This window comes from Ochotona princeps, chromosome 2 (genome assembly GCF_030435755.1).
Source record: "Ochotona princeps isolate mOchPri1 chromosome 2, mOchPri1.hap1, whole genome shotgun sequence".
Taxonomy (NCBI): Eukaryota; Metazoa; Chordata; class Mammalia; order Lagomorpha; family Ochotonidae; genus Ochotona; species Ochotona princeps.
In genome coordinates this window covers 99,475,834-99,496,177 of record NC_080833.1, presented here as the reverse complement: position 1 = coordinate 99,496,177, position 20,344 = coordinate 99,475,834, and the positions used below count along the sequence as shown (strand labels likewise).

Here is a 20,344-nt window from a genome sequence, read left to right as displayed (position 1 = left end):
GTTTATTACAAGTATTGACTAATTGCATTTTGGTATACTACCCAATTTTTTTTTTCTTGGTAGCAGGACACAACACCGTGGGGAGCAGGAGCTGCTTGCTGTAAACCTGCCTTCAGTCTTGAGATGCTAAGTCGGGGGGGAGGGGAAGCACACAAGGACTCCTGTGCCTCTGCTCTGTGATCTCCGCTTGTGTTTCTCGGTGTTTTCTTTTGGTGGGGCTGGCTGGCCAGGGGACTCTGGAGTTAAGTATTTCTCTTCCCTCAGTACAGCTAGCATCTGATCCAAATGACAGCAGGCCAGACTCTGGGCCTGCAGCTTCTCCCGAGGGGAGAGTTTGTAAAACACAGAGTATTCTGAGTCCTTTGTCAACAGTTTGTTTTTTCCTCCCCTACAGCAGCTTACATGGACAGGGCTGGAATAGAGGCTCTTCATCTTCCCTAAGAAAGAGCTCTGATTTGAGACAGAGGTAGCCATGTGAATGTAAAGCACTGTCAGGATAGGATAGGCACCTGTCTGCACAGTATCTGAGAGCACCCAGTCTACATTCAGATTGAGGCTAATGAGGGCAGGGGTCCACTTATTCCAACCCTTTGTCTCTCCCTTCCCTCCTTCTTCTTCTGGACAAAGAACTTCCTGGATATGAAGCAGGTGAGTTCCTCCCAAGCTTTTCTTACTCAGTATTATCAGACTGAATAATACGCTGCCCCTGGGTGAAGAGAATTCTCATGGGATGCTTTTCTTGGGGAGAGTGTGGGACTAGCGCTAAAGTTATGGAGGTTAGAGGGGAGACAGTATGGGAGGTGTTTGTGGTGTAAAATGCTGGGCTGCTTTGTACACATTTCCAGGTAAACAGCTCCAATCCTATCTCCCAAGGCCCCATACTCACACAGAGGCCAGCTTCTGTCTTTCCACTTAACTCAAGCATGAGGATGTACTTCTTCCTTGTCACCATGAGAACCTGCTCAAGCCCCTGACATAAAAATCACAAAACCATCAGGGGCAGGTGGGAGGCCTCCCTGGAGTCTTTGTTTTTCAGCCTTGCCCATGCTGAACCTCTAGGAATTCTTACAAAGAAAGAACTTCCATCTGCTGCTTCACTCCCCAAGCAGCCACAATGGCCAGAGCTGGGCCAATCTGAAGCCAGAAACTTCCTCAGGGTCTCCCACGTGGGTGCAGGGTCCCAAGACTTTGGACCATCCTCTATTGCTTTCCCAAGTCACAAGCAAAGAGCTGGAGGGGAAGTGGAGCAGCCAGGACATAAACCAGTGCCCAAATGGGATCCCCACTGAGGCATGCAGTGTGAGGACTTTAGCTACTAGGTTATTGCACCAGGCCCTCATCCCTCTGATGGTTTTTTTTTTTTTTTTCATTTTAAGATTTATCTTATTTTTAGTGGAAAGTTAGATATACAGAAAGGAGGAGAGACAGAGAGGAAGATCCTCTGTCCATTGATTCACTCCCCAAGTGACCACAATAGCCAGAGCTGGAACTGTGCTGATCTGACACCAGGAGTCCAGAGCCTCCCCTGGGTCTCCCATGCAGGTGGGATTAGAACCAGTGCCCATATGGGATCCTGGGATCCTGGCCCGCGTGCAAGGCGAGGACTTTAGCCCCTAAGCTATTGAACCAGGCCCCATCCCTCTGCTTTTAAAGTAGACCCAGACAGCTTCTGGTTTGCTCTCCGCTGAGAGTAACCTGCAGCCTTGTGCTGGGCAGTAACTGATGTGCAAGGGGATAGAATCTTCCACCTACTCATTTTTTGCACAGAGCTTTCACCAGTCTTTCCACGCTAGCTACATTAGCCTTCCTACATCTCAGGGTATCTGGTGCTACCAATTCCTGAATGTTTTTTTTTTTTAAAGATTTATTTATTTTATTACAAAGTCAGATATACAGAGAGAGGAGGAGAGACAGAGAGGAAGATCTTCTGTCTGATGATTCACTCCCCAAGTGAGCCGCAACAGCTGGTGCACGCCGATCCGAAGCCGGGAACCTGGAACCTCCTCCGGGTCTCCCAAGCGGGTGCAGGGTCCCAATGCATTGGGCCGGCCTCGACTGCTTTCCCAGGCCACAAGCAGGGAGCTGGATGGGAAGTGGAGCTGGCGGGATTAGAACTGGCACCCATATGGGATCCCGGGGCATTCAAGGCGAGGACTTTTAGCCGCTAGGCCATGCCGCCGGGCCCTAATTCCTGAATGTTTTTAAGGATTTAATGAAGTACCTCATTTCAGATCACAGTTTTCCTCATTGCTACCTTAGAATTGAGACCATCCCAGCCCGCTGAATCTTAGCCACACCTTCAAGTGGGTGGCACAAGAATTGCCTAGCCATTTCCTAACTGGTTGAGAGACCAGCAATGGTGAACATCTTCTTTGCAGGTCCCTGCCCAGACAAGGAGGGGTCAGAGAATGCCTAGAATCCCAAGACCATCCCATTGGCCTTGCATGATAGCCTAATGGCTAAATCCTTGCATCTGTCAAGATCCCATATGAGTGCTGGTTCATATCCCAGCTGCTCCACTTCCCATCCAGCTGCCTGCTTGTTAGCTGGGAAAGCAACGGAGAATGGCCCAAAGTCTTGGGACCCTATACCCGAGTAGGGGACCTGGAGGAAGCTCCTGGTTCCCGGCTTCAGGGATCAGCTCAGCTCTGGCCATTGGGCCACTTGGGGAGTGAGCCAGCAGATGGAAGGTCTTTCTCTATGTCTTTCCTTCTCTCTGTAAACCTGACTTTCCAAATAAAAAAATCTTAAAAAAAAAAAAAAAAAAAGAGGCATCCCACTTCCCAGCTCCCACCTGGGAGGTGCTTTCCCCTTCCCTCTTCTTTTCATGTTCACCTGGTCACTTTGCAAGTAAGACTTCTTCATCTGTAATCGACTCCTGGTTTCTATTTCTATACCAAGCTTAGGGAAGAACCTACGGAAATTTTCTGGTAACATGGATTAACTGAATTTCCTTTAAACTCCTTAGCCATTTTTCTAACTACTCTGTCAAACTCCTCGATTGTAGTGTTGGTACTTCTCCTTTGCATTTGTGCTTACTACTTCTTATGCCTTTTACTTTACTAAGTTCAATGTAACTTTCGCAGAAACAAAACAGATGCATGAGTCAAGCTTCTAAAAAATTAGCTGGAAATTCCCCTTACCTACTGTTGCCCCAGCACCATCCTTCCCGGAAAACAGCTTTCCCAGTCTGGTAGCTGGGGCTGTGCTGGTTCACTTTAGAGCTCAAAGTGAACTGTTTGCTTGAATTCATCAAAGCTACTACCCACCCCCCAATGTTTGCTGTGTCTCCCCTCTGTGAATTCTGATCACCTGATAAATCTAGAGCTGCTATTTGGTGTGGAAGGAAGTAGATTTTCAAAGATCAAAATTATACTAATACCCTTCACTCAGTGCTGTGAATAAGCCACTGGGATGTCTCATATAACAATGTCCAGAGATGTTATCCAATCAGCCCTGCCTATGGGCCAGGAAATAAGCTGCTCGCTCAACCCAGGCTCTGTGAGGTACTCTCATGGGTCTGACCTCTAATGTTTAATGCACCTGCTAGAAGATTTTATCCATTTGTCCCATGAGTCCCAGCTGTTAGGAGATCAATGCTGCTGAATCAAACTGGAACAGACTCAGTCCCCATGGAGAGGGCTTATTTATTAGTTTGTGGTGGGCTGTGCCTCTTTCCCATCAGTGCAGCATGGTATCTGCTCTCCACAATATTCCCTCTTGTCTGTCATGCAAGAACACTCACTGTTGTCTGTGCAAGGATACCAGTTGCACCTACATACCTTATTTCCATTTAATCCTCACTCTGATCCTGGGAGCTGCTATTCCCACTTTACAGATAGAAGGACCTAACGTCCACCGAGGCTGAAGAAATGACTCAAAGTTACAAAGCCCTTGGGAGGGACAAACTCTGAGCTTTCTCGCTCCTGTAGTCAGTGAGTCCTGCTTTGGTGGGCTTGGAGGATCCCAGAATTGAGCACAAAGAAGGCCCCAGTCCTGGAAGCTTCATGTTAGAATCTGAAAGCCAGGAAGTCTCCCAAGAGATGAAAGAAGCATGTGGCAGGGAGGAGTAGGGGGAGCAGGGACAGCGGGTGAGGGACCTGAGGGCGTGGGTAGTGGGCATATTGGCAAGCCAGGGGACTGCGCGGCCCAGGGAGCACAGAACCTAGAACCAAGGAGCCTGACATGAGATATCAAGAGAGGAAGAAGGGGGTTTGCAAGTCTTTGCCAATTCACACTGCAGCCTCCATGGAGCTGAGATGGCCCACTGGGAGAGCAGCTAAGCTATCAAGAAAACTGAACATCCTTTCTCCATAGGACCTCCTGGAACATTCCAGTCACTTCAACCACTTATCCCAGCCTGCTTGGCTTCCTTGCATTGGAGAGTTTCCTGCTAAGGAATAGTTAATTGGCTAATGACTGTTTTATTTTCTTATAATGTTGCAGGATCTACAAAGCCTCCCATTCTGGCAAATCATGGATGATTAATAATTTTTGAACCCATAGACCCACAGCTCTCCAATTCAGACTCCCATCGGAATCACCTAGCCTAATCACTCAAAACACAGCTGTTCAGGCCCCAACCCAAACCACTGAATCATCCATGCATTTGCTTGTTTTTTAAATAGGCTCTACAAGTTCTTGTCTTGCAGCTGGCCTGTCCACTCAGGGTCAGCGGGAGGTCACCCAGTGTCTGACGGAGGATGACAGCAGCCCGTCTCCTGCTGCACCGTGGGAGGACATGTCCTGTCAGCAAGGTTGGCACTGTGTCTTACACACAAACGGGCTGTGTGTTTCTTGCCCTTCCTTTTCCGGGACTGCACTCACAGACGCTCGATTGGCTGCCGATATCTGCAGTGAAGCGCCATGGGTAATATCGAGAAAATGTCATCGTCCTCAATAAGCTTATGAACTGTGCATTTCATCAAGTCTGCTGCGCACATTTGCTTTCACATTTGAACACCTGAGAAATGGAATTATAACATCGACTGTTGCAATTGGCATACTCTTTAGCAGTGGGAACCAGCGAGACCTGATTGATGGCATCGGTTCTGTTCCTTCTGTAATTGGACTGCCCCTGCCCAACTAGGTTATGAGTGCCTAGCAAGGAGCGATGTCTCTGGTACCTGGCTTCTGTGGAGCAGAAGTGCAACACCTGTTGAATGCATGATGAAAGACTGAATGGTTACAGATGGTAGGCATCCTGTCCCGTGGGACTTCAGAGGAAGAGAATGGAGAATGGGGCCTGGGAAGCTTGGAAAGGCTTCCCAAAGGGAATGGGATGGGGGCCGATCTGGCCTAGTGGCCAGTGAAGTCGCTCAGGAATGCAGTGAAGAGTGAGACAGGGGGCAGTTTTTAGGAGCCTTCCCTGTTCCCCAGGGGTGACTCCAAGCCGGCTGCCGTGAGGCTCAATATCCTTCATCACCATCCTTATAGACTGCCTCTGGATGCTAACACAACAAACTCTCAGATTCAAAGGAAAAAACCAGTGCCGCCCTTCGCAGGCTTTCACAGGAAGTCCTGAATATACTGAGTCCTTTGTGGTTTCGCCCCCAGAGCTTCCTGCCAGAGCTAAGCAAGGTTTAGTGAGTCTGAGTAGCCCAGGAGAAGGCAGGTGGATGGGGCCACAAGCATGATGCCAGCATTTCAAAGCAGATGCCTGCTCACTGCGCCGTAGTTTCAGAACTTCAATGAAAAACTGTTTTCTCCACTTCCCCCAAGAGATGGGATCTGACCTGTTTTCAGCCCTGCTCGTTTATAACTTGCAAGGGTTTGAGTCAACACAGTTGTCTCTTAGCAGTCCTTGCCACATGTCATCTGTCGGGCTTATAGCGCCTCCAGTATTCACCTCCCCTTTCTCCCCTTTCCAGGGACAACTCTACAGATCATTATGAACAGTCAAGGAAGTGAGGCCCAAAGGATAATGACGTTGTCTGGGGCCCCTTGAGGTTTCTACGCAGCACTTTCAATTCATTGCACAAACCTGTAAACAGGTTTTTGAGCCCTGTTTTGCAGCTGAGCGCCAGGGAGGGGGAGGCACATACTGTAATCATTCTGATGGGGATTCAGGGGGCTCAAGTGAGCCAGGCTGACCAGATCTGCCACTGCTGTCACCAAGGGACCACCTCCACAGTCAGCAGCTTTCTCTCCAGGGCGCTGGGCTCCTTTCTACAGTGAGCAGACAATGGGATGAGATGGATGCGTTTATTTTACTTCTGCTCGTGGAAAAGTGGGCAAGTGTCCACCAGGGCACACAAGAGAAGATCTCAAGCTCACAGGTTCCCTGTCAGGAGGCCCAGCAGCCCCTTGTCCTGTCATGCCTTGCACTCAGGCTGCAGGGAGCCCAGGAGTGCCCCCCAACTCCTCAGTCAGTCCTCTCCCTCACAATCCCTTCCTTGTGTAGCTGGGTCTGCCCAGGAGACCAACAACCCCAGATGTCAGAACGTACAGCAGAGCTAGGAGGGGCCAACACTGAGGCTCGTGGCCTGCACACCTCAGAAGGCAAGAACATCTATGTGTAGAAAGTATTCAGTGCTGGTATGGACATGCACGCTGGGTTGGAGAAATCCGTGGAGCCTTTTTCTGCCAAGGATGAGTCCAGCTCTTCTAATTAGAGTTATCGACAGCCCCATGAGGAGGAGGCTTAGGTTGAACTCGAGGTCTGGGGAGGGGAGGACCTCTCTGCTGGTAAACTTGTGTGCCTGCTGGAGGCGGCCTCTTCTGCTTCTGCTGCTGGGCCCGGTGGACAGGAGGTAAGGGGCGATGGCCAGGTGCCTGGGAGCCATGAGCAGGAGGCGGAGGAGGTGGGGAAGCCGCTGCGCTGGCAGGAGCGGAGGTGGGAAGTGGAGGGAGTTTCCGGGCCCTCTCCTCAGTTGCTGGTCTCGGAGCTCTAATCTCCAACTCCTCATCTGCAACAAGCAAACATCAGAGTAAACAGCGGCTGCCTCCAGTCAAGGTGTCCTGGAAGCCGTCCTGGGGGATGCTGCAAGGAAGCAGAAGCTGGCCCTCCCATCCGAGCCGCCAGGCCTTGGAGGAGAGATGCAAATGCCCTCCACAAGATACACTGAGAGCCCAGGGCTTTGCAGAGCTCAGGGAACACACATGCGCAAGTGCATGTGCACGCATGCACCCCCCCACACACACACACAGAGGCACACCAGGAGGCTTGATGCTTGGGGCTCCAGGAGCAGACCCAGGGCCTTGCCTTAGTTGCCACCCCAGGTTATGCCCTCACAGTTAGGGCATGCAGGGACAATGGCTCCGGCTGGTCTCAGGGCACATGACTAATGGTATCCCTTCCATTTTCCGTCAGCTCTACTTTCCACCCAAGCCTGCTGCCAGGTTGAACCCCATCCTCATAAGAGGTTGGGGTACAATGCCAGGCTTTTTAACCCTTGAAAAACTATCCGATTCCTCAGAAAGTCACTACCCATCCTCCTAGGCTTGGGAGAGAAAGAATGCCTCCTCCTCCTCCTCACCCACCAGGGTGCTCTGCTCAGCCCTTGAAGACGGACCCACAAACAAGTAGAAACACAGTTTTCACAGTGCTGTTTCAAAATCTCACAGGAACTCTTAGGGTGCCAGGTGGCCAGACGCCTGCCCTCCCCACCCCACCCTCTCACTGGCTGCTCTCACCTCCTGTGGGTCCCGAGTGAGATTTTCCTGTGCCCATGCCCAAGGCCATCCCTGCAAAGGCTGCAGAGGGAAACGGGAAGAGAAGGTACCCATGGGGCGAATCATTGACACCTTTCAGGTACGTGCGTCTTGGACAATGTAGCCCCTGTAACTGCGGGCTGCTGGGATCCACCCTACTGCTTCTTCTGACCCCTGCAGGTGCACATCTCAGGCGCCATGACTGTGATGACTGAAACCAGGCCCTGTGGCTCTGACAGCCAAGTGTACTCTGTGCTCTTTGCACAAACGGAAAGGCATAGGAGAAACAGAGCACATTTTGGGTGCTATCCCAGTGCCCTGGGGTGGCTGGGGTGGGGCCCGGGAAGCCTGAGAGATGATCACACAGAGCTGGGTCCCAGGTCCCAGCTGTGAGGCAGTGCCAGTCTTTTTCCATCCTGATCCCCACCTGCCATGTCTGTCCATTTTGCTCTTCAAGAATTTGTGCCTTGGGCTCGGCAGCGTGGCCTAGTGGTTAAGGTCCTCTCCTTGATCCCATATGGCCGCTGGTTCTAATCCCGGCAGCTCCACTTCCTCTCTATCTCTCCTCCTCTCAGTATATCTGACTTTGTAATAAAAAATAAAATAAATCTTTAACAAAAAAAAAAAAAGAATTTGTGCCTCATCTTCCAGGTCAGAGCTGTTGCTAGGGGGAACGAACGATAACTAGGGGGTCAGGACCAGGCTGAGGCTTGAGGCATCAGACTCAAGAAAGTTCTCAGGATCATGCAAGGGCAGGGTGGGGTTGAAGGTAAGGGCTTCCTTAAATTCTGCTTGCTCGTCTCCTTGACTCCTCCTGGCTCCAACTCTGCCTTTCCGGCTGTATGATTTAGCCTCACTGGGTTCAAGTTACTTCACCTGTATTAATGTCAGCCTGCAGAAATCCCTCTGAAAGTGGAATGAGACCATGAATGGGACACTAAAGCATAGAGGTAATTCAAGTGAGGCACAAGCAAGGGTCCAGCTAAGCATTGTGTCAGTGTGATTATGGCAGGTGTTGTCTTTTTTTTTTTTTTTAAGATTTATCCATTTCTATTACAAAGTCAGATATACAGATAGAAGGAGAGACAGAGAGGAAATCCTCCATCCGATGACTCACTCCCCAAGTGAGCGCAATGCCCGGTTCTGTGCCGATCCGAAACTAGGAACCAGGAACCTCTGGGTCTCCCACATAGGTGCAGGATCCCAAAGCATTGGGCCGTCCTCGACTGCCCTCCCAGGCCACAAGCAAGGAGCTGGATGGGAAGTGGAGGTGCCGGGATTAGAACCAGCGCCCATATGGGATCCTGGGGTGCTCAAGACGAGGACCCTAAGCTGCTAGGCCACGCCGCCGGGCCCTGGTGTTGTCTTTTCTTAGGGCGACATGGGAGATCTACCTTGGAAAGACACATGATGGGTCTTAGAGCATTAGGTGATGAGCAGGAGTCTTGGTGGAAGATGAGGATGGAGAACAGCTTGAGCTTAGCATAGCCATGAGGGAGCTGGGAGACCCTGGGACCCCGCCAGCAAGGCTGCCCCTTTAGGGTGGAGGATATGGAGGCAATGATGGTGCAAAAGTTTGGTGCTAAGCTTAGAAAGGTGTCCTACGGCTTAGGTTGTGGATGGTGAGGGTTAGAGGCAGACGGATGAGGGGTAGAGCCCAAGGAGGCAATTGAGGCAAGAAGCATGAAATAAGGAAACTAAATTGAATAGGCACAGAGCCCAAGGCCACCATGCTGAGGCTAGATCAGACCAGGCTGTTGGGCAGTGCCAGTGGTAGCTGGTGAGCATGCCCAGAGCCTACTCTCTGGAGAGACCTGGAACAAGCAAGCTCAGCCCTGCTGTTGCCTGTGAGAATGCACGGAAGCCCAGGCACCTGCTGGCACACTCCCAGCAGACACTCACTTCCCAGCACCCACGCCCACACCTGATGTGTCCTTCTTGGATGTATTTTGCCTCAGGTGTCCCAGATGCTCCCTGAGCCAGCACCCTCCATTTGGGAGCCTAACCTTTTCCTTTTGGTTTCGGTGGGTTGCTGGGCAGGCCCAACTGGTGGAAAGCCCATGCCCCACCCTTTCACATCCCTCCCACACAATGGGGGTAGAAAAGGGGCACAGTCATGCTGCTTTAGAACAACCGTTTCCTGGGAACTTCTGACATGGTTGTACCTGTGTTGCCAGGAACTTGATACTGAACACACCCAGAGTCACCTAAAGACAGGACATTTGTCCATAGCCACCATGCACATAGACCATCATTAAAGTCTCCACACCTGGGGCCAGTACTGTGTCATAATTAGCTAAGCTTCTGCCTGAGGTGCCAATGTTCCCTTAAGAACATTGGTTCAAATCCTAGCTGCACCACTTCCCATCCAGTTACCTGTTAATGGCCAGGAAAAGCAGCAGAGTGGTGGTCGAAGGCTTTGGGCTCCTGCACCCATGTGGGAGACCCAGAAGGAGTTCCTGGCTCCCAGCTTCAGACCAACCCAGCTCCAGCTATTGCAGCCAGTTGAAGAGAGAACCAGCAGATGGAAGATCTCTCTTTCTCTGTAACTCTGCCTCTCAAAAAAAAAAAAAAAAAAACTAATCATTTTTTAAAAGCTTCCACACCTGCCTTTCACCACCAGCCTCAAGTGGTGGCTTCTGAAGTAGCCAGACTGGATTACACTTCTCAAAACACCCACATTGTCACCAATGTGTTTTTTCACAGATCAAGCTAACCACAAAATGGAACAAGCTGCAACCACTGGTCCCAGTGCCGGCTTTCCGAAACTACCCATCTCCATCACCGTCCCTACACACACAAGGCACCGTCCTTAGGAGATGTTTCCACGGGGATTCCACAAGGGCCCACAGGGGGACCAAAGTTGTGGGAGAGGCTCACCACTTCTCCTGCTGTTCCGTTTTTTCCTCTTGCTGACGTAGCAAATGAGCAGCACCACAAAGACTATCAAGACGAAGCCTCCCACGCAGATGCCCACGATCAGGAAGATGCCCAGCCCCTTTCCTGCAAGAAGAGAAGACAGGGGCTGGAGGCAGGGGTCCAGGCACAGGCCAAGGACCCCTGCCTCCCCAGCAAGCAGGTGGAAGAGCTTGATGAGACTTTGCAATCTCAAGTTCACGCCTATAGGGGGCAGTGAAGGAGTGGCATCCATCTCCAGAAAGGTCTAGGAGCCAGGGAAAGTCCCCTCTTAAGACTTCCTGGGAAAATACCTTCTTAGAAGGAAATGCTTGTCTGTGCCTTCACTGAAGCCTGACCACCACCACTAGCAGGGAAGCAGCTTGGGATTCAAGATCTGAGAAGGAGTTTGGAGACAATCTAGAGAAAAGCTCGAGTGGAAGATGAGCTGCCTGGGGCCAGGCAGGCCACAGCCTACAGCAACCCCCTTCCAGATTTTCTAGGGACCCGCTAGGGAAGCCCAAACATACAGTGAATTAGCAAGAGCAATGGCCAGAGCCATCTGTACCCAGAACTTCAGTTGCTGCCAATGCAACAAGGAAAACAATAAGTTCAGTGTCAATGGAAAGTGGGTTTGGGTCCAGGCTCCGCCAGACAACAGCTGTGTAACCTTTGGCAAGTTACTCCACCTCTCTGAGCCTATTTCCTTCCTCGTGCAATGGAGATAACGGAACCTACATCACAAGGCGGCTGTAGGAAGACAATCAGATAATGGATAGTGAGCAGTGCTTTGTGAACTGTAAAGCTGCACACACACACACATGAGGTCTCGCTCTTGCTGGTGCACTGGACACCCATGCTGTTGGAAGCGGCTTCCCACGAGGGCTCCCGGGCCATCTGCTCTTTGTGAGTCAATAGCAGTTAGAGAGGCAGCAGCTGTGGCTGGCCGAGGGTCAGGGGATGGGTACATCCGGTGAACAAAGCTGGAGCTCTGCCCAGCATCACTGCAGCCAAGCCAGCTGTCCTAGAGAGAGACTGCAGTGCTCCAAGCCCAGCCAGGACTTGAAGAGGCTCAACAGCCTACCTGAACAGACTGCCTGCCCATGAGGGTCTGCTCCTGCAGCGTCTCACTGACCCACCCTCTGCCTGCCTGCCTGTAGGTTACACAAGTCCTCCATGGTAGGCAGAGGAAGGGCTGGGGCCCTTAGAGAAGCTGGCTTAACCACAATCTGCTGAAACTGGCTTGAAACGGGTCAGGGCTTCTCAGGTCCATTTCCTGCTGAGCTGTGGACTTGCCAGATATGAGTCCAGGCAGGGCAGGGCAGGGCAGGTCTGCCAAGGGTGGAAAGCAGGTGCCTGGGGTGGGCCTCCTGTGGCTTGTCTATTGCCTAAGTCTTGGGACTGGGCAGCTACATCCTTGCCATTGGGCACACTTAAGAATGTGGGCATAGAGGGGTTTGTCTAGTGTAGCTCCTGATGGTATACATGGTGGGGGATGTTCCAGTTTCTCTCGCACATCTTTTACAAATGTGTCCCCAGTGTGCCTCCATCCAGCCACACTTCTTCCCACACCTGCTCTGGGACACGTGGTCAACGTGCACTCCCCATATCTGCACCAAGAGGCCAGAATCTGACCATTGCTCCTCCCTGTCTTGACCTTTTAGAATGAACCCTCCAAAGCTCTTGAGGGCCTTTAAGAGCACTTTATCCTTCTCAACCTCCTCCGTGGCTGGTGGCTGGACCAACTCACAGACTGAGGGACATGTCTCATGTCAGCCTCCAGAGACTTGGCCTTATCCTGTGGTCCTCCTTCGCTCCCAAACACAAACACATCTGTAAGCTAGTGCGATGGATCTAAGCAAGGTAGGGTTGCCAGAGAAGCTACAAGAATTTGAATTAAACAATGCTCGCTCTCGAGCATTAAGCATACAGTCAATCCTTGCCATGACCTCAGACTGCATTTGTGTCTGCTAAAGCTGAACACTCTAGTCAAGGAACCCCTGAAAAGGAAAGAGGGAAGGCAGAGGCTGAGGGGGAGGGGCAGCCTCCCTCGTGATGCCTTAGCAGCTAGAGGCCATGGGAGGGTGGCAGGCAAGCCTAGCAGGTGCGGTAAAGCTGGTGGTAGGTTGTGGTTGGCAGACGCAGAGGCGGCCCCCACTTATCCTCACCTCCTGGCGCCCCTGCCTGGGTGTCATTCGCTCTGAGAAGGGGGCTGGGCTTTCTGACTTGCTGCTAACAAACAGAAGAACAGTAGAAGCCATAGGCCATGGCATTTAAGATTGAGCTATAAAAAGACCACCACTTCCGGCTCGGACACATATGTTCTGTGCCTCTCTAGAAAGCTCAGTGCTACACATGAGTCAGCCCAACAGCCCACATGAGGGAGGCTGGCAGTGGATGCCAGGGCCTCCTCCTCCTCTGAGCTCCTGCACTCATGTAGTTTACTTTCTCAATGACCCAGGCAGATGAAGCCCAAAGAAGGGAAAGCCCCTCAGTCCAGGTCATTGTGTGGACACACCCAAACTTCAGGTCCAGGCCTCCAGCTTCCAGGACAGACCCCGGGCAGGAAAGGGGTTCCCGTCAATGACTACTTCTGGGGCTCATGTCCAGCTAGGCCATGGAGGGTAAAGGAGATGTATGGCTGCTGGGCTGTGGAGCAGGGCGTGTTGCCTTGCTGTGTCCATGGGCCTTTCAGGTCTCGAAGTCTTTCATTTTCCTATGCCCCTGCCTCGTAAAGTTCCTTCAACCTTCCCACCCCTCATCCTCAAAGAAGATACTGGCCCCTGAGCAGCTCCCTTCTAAAAAAGGAATCTTTCAGGATAGAACTGAATCAGGGGCACTCCCCAGCTCAGACCCCTTGGACAAAGTCAGCCTCCTTCTCTGGGAACTAGTAACCCGGATGTGATCATCTTTATGTCTTGCCTTCTTGGCATTTCAATTCATGCTAAGGGCAGTGTGGGGAGCCACGAGCACCACCTCGTCCACTGAAGGTTTCCAGGAGGAAGGGGTCACCATCACCTTTCACACCGAGCCACGGCCTCCTCCCAGCCCAGGCACCTGTGCCAGGAGTAGGTGTGCCACCTGCCACTGTTCCCGCGAGTCTGGCAGGTCGTGTTTGAGGAGTGAACTAGAGACATCCTGTCATGTACCTGCACAGTTGACAACAGCCTCAATGTATTTCTCGCTGACATGGTTCGTTGCTGTGCACTTGAACGTCATACTCGAGTCAGTGGTCCACTTGTGTGTGATGATCTTCTCATGTTTTGTGACATATTTTCCGTTTAGATACAGCGTTAACTGAGGGTCAGTTCCTCTCACCACCTCGCAGGTCAATGTTGTGTTGCTACAGTCCCAGAAGAGATTTGGTTTGGAGACCATCTCTAAAAAGAACACAAAAATCCGATTCACATGGGGCAGCTTTCCGGTTTTAATAGACACAGAAGGCAAAATAGAGTTAGCCTAGGATGTAGGAACAATTTCAAAGACCCTAGGCAGCCAATTTTGAAGACGACTTTTATTTTACTTTGGTTGTACAGAACAAATGTGTTTCTGTTATTTTCAGAGTTATACCAGTCGAAAGCATGTCCTACCCAATGTTACATTTTGCATCTGAAAATGTTTTCATGTTGTCAGCTTAAATACCAATCAGAGTCTCCAGGAACAAGCACTTGTGCTTTGGAAAAGCAAAGCACTGGAATGGGAAAATGTGTGCCGTAGGAAGCATCAGGCAGCTGCAAGAAGGTAGAGGGAAGTTTGAAAGGCAAAAAGGGAGAAATTTACAGGAGCCACTGGAATACAAAGTCCGTGGGTCTGAAGACAGTAGGCAGAAACTGGTCTCAGTTCGAGGGGCAGGTGTCTATGCTGAACAAATGTTCATCTTCCAGGAGCATCTTACATAGGTTGTTGCCATCTTACTAAAAAGTGTTTTTTAAAAAAAAGGCAGCAGGTGTGAGTCCCAGCCACTCCTGTTTTGATCTAATTCCAAGCTGATGCACCCAGGAAGGCAGCAAAGGATGCCCAAGTGCTTGGCTCCTGCCACCCACATGGGAGACTGAGACAGAGTTCCAGGTTCCTGACTTCAGCCTGGCAGAGCCCCCGGGAGTTGCAGCCATTTGGGGGAGTGAATCAGCAGATAAAAGAGGTCCCTATCTGTAATGTGGTCTTTCAGATAGATGAATCTGAGAGATGTTGAAGGCAAACTTTGATATAGAAACCTGTGCATAGTGCAGGTGTGCAAAAACACGCAGTGCATGCATACAGCCGGCAAGTCTCTTAGGGCCGTTAACAGGTTCTTGAAACTATTTCTCAAGCAAACCTGGACCCTCCCTCTTCATTATTTCCTGGCTTGAATTTTATCTGAGTCTGAAAAGAACAACTTCTTCTTAGTTTCTACTCTCATAGCAGACAACCCATCATTTGATCCTCACAAACAAGCTGTTGTTTTTCTTTGCATTTAAGATGAAATGCTAAGGCTCTGGGAGGTTTGCTGTGTGGTCTTACAACACCCACTACAAAATGACAGATTAGAACAGGAGCTCACTCTTCTGGATCCAGGTTCAAGAGATGGGATGAGAAACTTAAGAAAGTTATCACGCCCTGATGTCCACTTGCCTCAGAAATGAGAGGGGCAGCACTTCAAGGGCAGAGAGCAAGCCTTCCCTGGAAGAATCATTGGGACTGAGACCTTGGCCACCCCCAGTCCTGCTGGGGTCCTTGGAGCTGAGGGTCAGCAGGTGCATTTGGTGGGTGGCTCTTCAGGAGTTTAAGATTCAGGACAGCAGTCTGGAAACCACAGGTCTGGTTCTGCCCTTCCCTGGCCCAGAGCTGTTTGGCGACTCACTGTGCCTCCCTGATCCTCATCTGTACTGAGGAGATAAAGATAATGTCCCCACCTGACACAAAAGGAATAACACCTGACAATACCCCAGGAAAACATCGGGTCTGGTATTGCTTGTTCTGTTCATGGTAGTGCACTTCTGCCTGCCCTTTTCTGACATGATGACATTTCAAGGCCCCTTCATGGAAGAAAACAGCCTGGCCTTGGTGGGGAGACTCCTAGTCTCATCCCCACCCTGTGCGCCTATCTCCCTTTTCTTTTGTTTCTCATCCTTGCTGCTGGTCACCCACCCTTTACTTCGATGTCCATGAGATGGAAAGTTCACCTTTCCCAGACTGCCCCTCTCTCTGACTTTCTCATGGACCCGCTTAGCCAACTTCATGCCTGTCTCAACATACAGAAGGGATTCCATTTTCCTCCCATCCTGAGATTCTGTGTGACCCACAATTAAGAACACACAGAACCATTAACAATTCACAGCAGTGGCTGTCTGTAGTCCAACAGTTGGTTCGTAGTGTCCACATATCTCCACAGTATAGAAATGTTCTTTTATCTCTTTACAGCAGTAATATCCAATTATGAGAAAATTGATGGAATGTTAAAAAATGGTTTAAAATAGATAACAATGCCCTGGACTTCCATTACTCAGTCATTCATCTGCATTTTGATGTGTGTCTTTAACCAGGCTTTTTCAGTGCATGAATATACCTATCAACATATGATATTTTAAAAATACAAGCCTGCCTATTCCCCCTCACTGTAAAATTATCTTATGGAATTCTCTGATGGACATCAGTAAATGCCTATCTCCACCATCTTTTGAATGATGTATTCTAAATGCTAGTACGTTTCTAACTGCAGAAGACTTTTAAATCCATTCCAGACTCTCACGTAAATAAATAGCCACAAACAACCTCATGGAGTGGTGTGTGTACCTTTCTCCCAGGAAGATGCCTTCCTAAAAGTAGGAGGTCCTGATCAATAGGGTCACATTGTTATGGTCACCTTATAGAGGAGAGAGGTCCTGGGCTCTGGGGGCCTGGGATTAGTCCCTCCACTAACACCTGCGCTTCAGTGGCTCTCTCATGGGAGTCCCAGGACCCAAGCTGCAACACAGATGTGTGGAAAACGACACAGAAAGGGCATGCGTGTTGAGCGAGCAGGTGTTGTATCCCAGGTACTGCCAGGCTCCTGTACGTATGTTGTCTCACTGGATAACCCTTGAGGTTATTATGAAGTGTATCATACTCAGAACAGGCAAGACATTGTCCCAGGGTCATGTGATAAGCGATACTGAGTGAAGATGCTGTGTGATGATGACATGTTCTCACAACAGGGAGGCTATGATCTTTGGCTAAGAGGTGTAGAGTTACTTTTGGAAGAAATTAAGATGTTGATTACAATAGTGTTTCATAACTGTGGATTTTGCAACCTTAAACTGGTGGTGATAATGGTCGTACAACTCTGAACATACTGAAAACGATTGAATTCTACACTTTAGAGCACTTTAAAGAGGGGGAAGATTTGAATTTTATCTTGTTTATTTCTTCCAGGCCCAAGCTAGGAAGCTGGGATTCAAGTCTTCAATTCAGGTGGCAAGGACCCAAGTATGAGAGCCATCATCTGTTGCCTCCTGGAGTCTGCATTAGCAAGATGTTAGAATCTGCACTGGAGCTTAAACTCAAACCCAGGTGCTGTGGCATTGAATGCTGGCATCCAAAGCAGTACCATAACCACCGTGACAAATACTCATCCAGAACCATACACTTAGAGAGAGCAAACTGTATGGTATATGAATTGTTTCTCCAAGAAACTGGGGAGGTAACTCCCTGGGTTTGAACTTTGCTCCTGACAAATAATGAAACCTTCTGGCTGGGTCTCTGTTGCCTAACGCACAATTGGAAAATAGCAACAACTTCCTCTCAAGACTGCTGAGGGCTTTAAATGAGATCACTGCACAAGTATCTGACACATAGCCAGCAGCCATTATCACCACCATGGGGCCAAATGTCACAGGACCCGGGAAATCCAGCATGGGCCCCAGGTCCTAAGAAAGTACATAAGCCTAGCTGGCTGGACTCATGGTTTCCACTGTTCCCGGAGTCTATGATGAGCAGCCCCTTCAGGAACCATTCCCGGCCCCATCCTACTTCTGGAAGGTGTTCTGCACCCAGTGTCACAGTACTGGGATGGGGAAAGGGGTCGCCAGCAGGGGAGTTGGCAACATGTGGGAGTGTGGAGCTGCTGCTGGATCTGGGGGCTGAGAATGGGTTTGAAACAGGCCCTAAGAGGGAGGAGGGGCTCTACCCCAGTGACATATCCTGTGTGAAGCACGGAAATATTTGTGTGTACATGAACTTGCTGCCTAGGCTCAGTCAGGGCTTGCTGCCTTCCTGTGTGTAAGCCAGGTGCCATTTCTGCCTCTGACTTCTGCCCAGTGTCCCCTGACCTTTCAACTTCATTGTCATTTCAGGTCCACTGTCTGATCCCTATTTCTCTGCCCAAACCCACCCTATCTGCGCTTTCTCCATGAGCAGCTCACACTTATTCGTGAGTACCCATCAGTCTAGGCTGGTGGATGCCAACTTGGCCTGCTCCCTTGAATCATCAGAGTAGCATCAAACCCTACCAAGGCCCAAGCCCCGTGTACTAAATTCTAACCTGAATGAATCTAAAATGCGAGTTATCCCTGTTGGTTCCAACATGCAACTGTCCCACTCCAGAACTAAGCGTTTCCCAGAAGCCCCTTGCCTGTCATTGGAGGAGCGCAGCAGCCTCTGGTTGCTCTCCCTGACTCCACCTTCAACATCCACTCCTCTCCTCTAGGCCATGGGTGCCATCAAACCCTGCCTCATGTATTCTTTCCCACTGTACCCTCTGAGGTAGAGAAGATGTGACACAAATAGTGTTCATCCTGAGCTTCAGGGTGCCCAAGTCTTTCCAGCCATGCCTCTCTTAGGACACCCTGGCTCCAGTCACGCACACCCACTCCCATCTGACACAGTCACTTTTCTTCTCTGCCCACCTGTCCCCCATCCTGAGTAGCACTTCCACGTTCAGGTTGGTCACCTAGTTCCATATCACCATAGTCAGCCAGAGAGAGAACTGTAGGCAGATGCACTTGTGGGTCTACCAGCTGTTCATTTCTACATGCATGTATTTTATCCCTACCTGCTAATCTAAACACACACACACACACACACACACACACACATGCACGTGCGCGACCTCTCTGCTTGTGGAAGACAGATGCAGACGCATTGACGTCCCTGAGAGCACCTTAGGCTGGCTGTCACAGATGGGGACATTTCATAGACATTCTTTTCCAACATTCTCAATAACATTCAGACTGAAATGAAGAAATTTAAGGGATGAAGACTTACCTAGAACCTCCAAATAAAAATATTTTTCCAACTCAAGTGCTCCAGCTGTATTGTAGACAGTCACCTTGTAGGTATTGCTGAAATTTCTCATTAGTCGTTTGATTTTCAGAGTTCCATTTTCAAAGATCTCATAAGATCCATTCAACTGGAAGTACTCCTGCTTATTATTCCGGAGTCGTGCAATGCTGCTTTCTTTTGTGGCCCACCGTATTTCCTCAATAGCCTTACTTCCTGTGAACTCCGAAATGTTCAGGTAGATGTCTTGACCCAGGGTACCCCAGATGATATCCTTAGGGATGGTACCTACAAAAAAGCAAGACCGTGTCTGAGACCTTGAGATCCCCTGCCATGCAAAGCTGGGCTGTGACTCTCCAGATCACTTCAGGGTTTCCAGAGAAGCCTACTTGACAGTGAAACCCCACATACCAGCTTACCTTCAGTAGCAAAGCTGAACATCAGAAGAAAGCAAGCAAGTGTTTCACATGGGAGTCTCATCTTGGAAGTCAATTACCTAGTGATTCTCGGCTCTTCTCGCAGAAGGAACTGAAGTCAGACTGGCAGACTCCACCCTGCCCGCTTAACCACGTGCCTCTTTGTCTTCTCCTGTACCGTAGCCTGAAACAGGCACGCACACACACTCACACACTCACCAAACCAACCCTTCTGAGGCTTTCCCTTGCCAATGCAGGTGCCTTTATGACTGTGAGTTTTCTAATTACAATTTAATCTTAACCAAAAAAGAGAATATAAAGGTTGATTTTATTTCCAGCAAAAAGAGAGGCTAACTAAATCACTGAGGCCCATCCGTCTGCAAACGAGAGGCCAGTTCAAGCACACAGCCCATATTTCATCTACTCAACTACGTTGCCTCTAAGGATAGATAGATGTTCAAACACAGTAACAGAATACAAATGTCTGTCCGTTATTGTATTACAAATATCAGAAAATGCACATGTAGGAAATATCAGGAAATGGATTTTGTCCAAAAGATTTTTTTTAAAGATTTATTGATTTTATTACAAAGTCAGATATACAGAGAGGAGGAGAGACAGAGAGGAAGATCTTCCATCCGATGATTCACTCCCCAAGTCAGCCGCAATGGGCCGGTGCGCGCTGATCCGAAGCCGGGAACCAGGAACCCCTTCCATGTCTCCCACGTGGGTGCAGGGTCCCAAAGCTTTGGACCGTCCTCGTCTGCTTTCCCAGGCCACAAACAGGGAGCTGGATGGGAAGTGGAGCTGCCGGGATTAGAACCGGGGCCCATATGGGATCCCGGGGCATTAAAGGCGAGAACTTTAGCCTCTAGGCCATGCCGCCGGGCCCCCAAAAGATGTTTTTAAAGCTCTAAACTAAAGACATACACATTACATCTCAGCTGTAGATACCAAAATCTTCCAAACTTACGATTCACTTATATTTCATAACTCTATGGGAAATCATAGGTTTAAAAAACCTATTTAAAAACACAGGTGCACAGAGACAATGAAACACTATGCAACAATTAGAAAATATTCAGGAACATTGAAGATGTTGAACATTACAGACAGTTCAGGAAGAAGAGTGATAACACAGAAAA

The 20,344-nt window shown here is 49.7% G+C and overlaps 1 protein-coding gene across 2 annotated transcripts; it reads right to left on the bottom strand.

Moving 5' to 3' along the window:
- Positions 1–6,190: 6,190 nt before the first annotated feature.
- On the bottom strand, positions 6,191–19,317 carry CD2 (CD2 molecule). Of its 2 annotated transcripts, none has more exons than XM_058660107.1 (5): positions 19,203–19,317; positions 18,769–19,071; positions 13,698–13,928; positions 10,534–10,656; positions 6,191–6,908 (listed from the first exon to the last, which is right to left on the bottom strand). In XM_058660107.1, the coding sequence occupies exons 1-5, from the start codon at positions 19,261–19,263 to the stop codon at positions 6,607–6,609; spliced, it is 1,020 nt and encodes a 339-aa protein (XP_058516090.1). In that variant the 5' UTR covers positions 19,264–19,317; the 3' UTR covers positions 6,191–6,606. The 2 variants fall into 2 exon arrangements, with proteins under 2 accessions (XP_058516090.1, XP_058516091.1); XM_058660108.1 differs by having other exon boundaries at positions 10,537–10,656.
- Positions 19,318–20,344: the final 1,027 nt, after the last annotated feature.